The 960-nt window shown below is 54.5% G+C and overlaps 1 protein-coding gene across 1 annotated transcript in view; it reads right to left on the minus strand.

Moving 5' to 3' along the window:
• Positions 1-960, minus strand: part of LOC108788778 (obscurin-like) — a 12,886-nt gene that overhangs the window by 9,272 nt on the left and 2,654 nt on the right. The window contains exon 3 of the mRNA XM_018558635.1: positions 300-590. Within this exon, the coding sequence (XP_018414137.1) occupies positions 300-590 (291 nt within the window). The remainder of the gene's footprint in view (positions 1-299; positions 591-960) is intronic.

A 960-nucleotide genomic window follows, 5' to 3' on the forward strand; every position in this document is an offset into this window, starting at 1 on the left:
CCCCGTCCGATCCGCCAGTCAGCGCTGGAGGATCGGAGCGGGGAGGGGGGAATCCAGCCCCTCCCCTGTCACGGCATAGAGCCGTCACAGGATCGAGAGGTGACCGAACGCCGGTATGTGTTCGCTCACCTCCCGATCTACTGAGCCGACCTGTGACAGTCTCATTGTCACAGGTCGGCTAGAACTATGAGGTGAGTGAAAAGCACTCACCTCATAGTTCTCCTTTAATATTACCTTTTATGATTATTCCTTTCAACGGTCTAACCCCACGCTTCACAAGACATTGAGGAAGTCCCTACCCTGTGGACAGACAGCGCAGTAGTTCGCGGCCCTCGCAGAGCTCCAGGATCAGCGCCAGGTCCTGTGGACTTAGAAATGCCGCGTGCAGCTGCACCACATTGGTGTGATGGAGCTTCTTCAGGATGTGATATTCCAGCAGTGTGGACTCCTTCGTCTCCTCCGTGTACGGGACGATCTTCACAGCGAGGAGCCGTCCAGTTGACTTCTCCGTGCACAACTTCACCGTGCCGAACCGCCCCCTAATAAAGACAATACATGTTTCATTAATCAATAAATGACAATATTGGGGGCTTTCGTTGTATCAATATTTGGAAAAGGTTTGAGAAGCGTACCTGCGAATTATAGACCAGCCGGCTTAAAGGAGAACTATGAGGTGAGGGAAAATCACTCATCCTCGTAGTTCGAGCCGACGTGTGACAATGAAACTGTCACAGGTCGGCTCAATAGCTCTGGAACTGAGGGAACACATACCGTCGCTCGCTCACTGCTCAATCTATCCCTGCAGAGAGTGGTGACGGTCACTCACGGCTCCCTGCAGGGATTCCCATCCTCCCCGCTCCGATCCTCTAGCGCTTACTGGCGGAACGGACGGGGGAGGGGGCGGGTACAGCTGGCTCTGCCTCTAGATAGGCAGAGCCAGCTGTCAGTCACGCAGCTGGG

This window comes from Nanorana parkeri, unplaced genomic scaffold (genome assembly GCF_000935625.1).
Source record: "Nanorana parkeri isolate BGI_ZX_2015 unplaced genomic scaffold, ASM93562v1 scaffold351, whole genome shotgun sequence".
Taxonomy (NCBI): Eukaryota; Metazoa; Chordata; class Amphibia; order Anura; family Dicroglossidae; genus Nanorana; species Nanorana parkeri.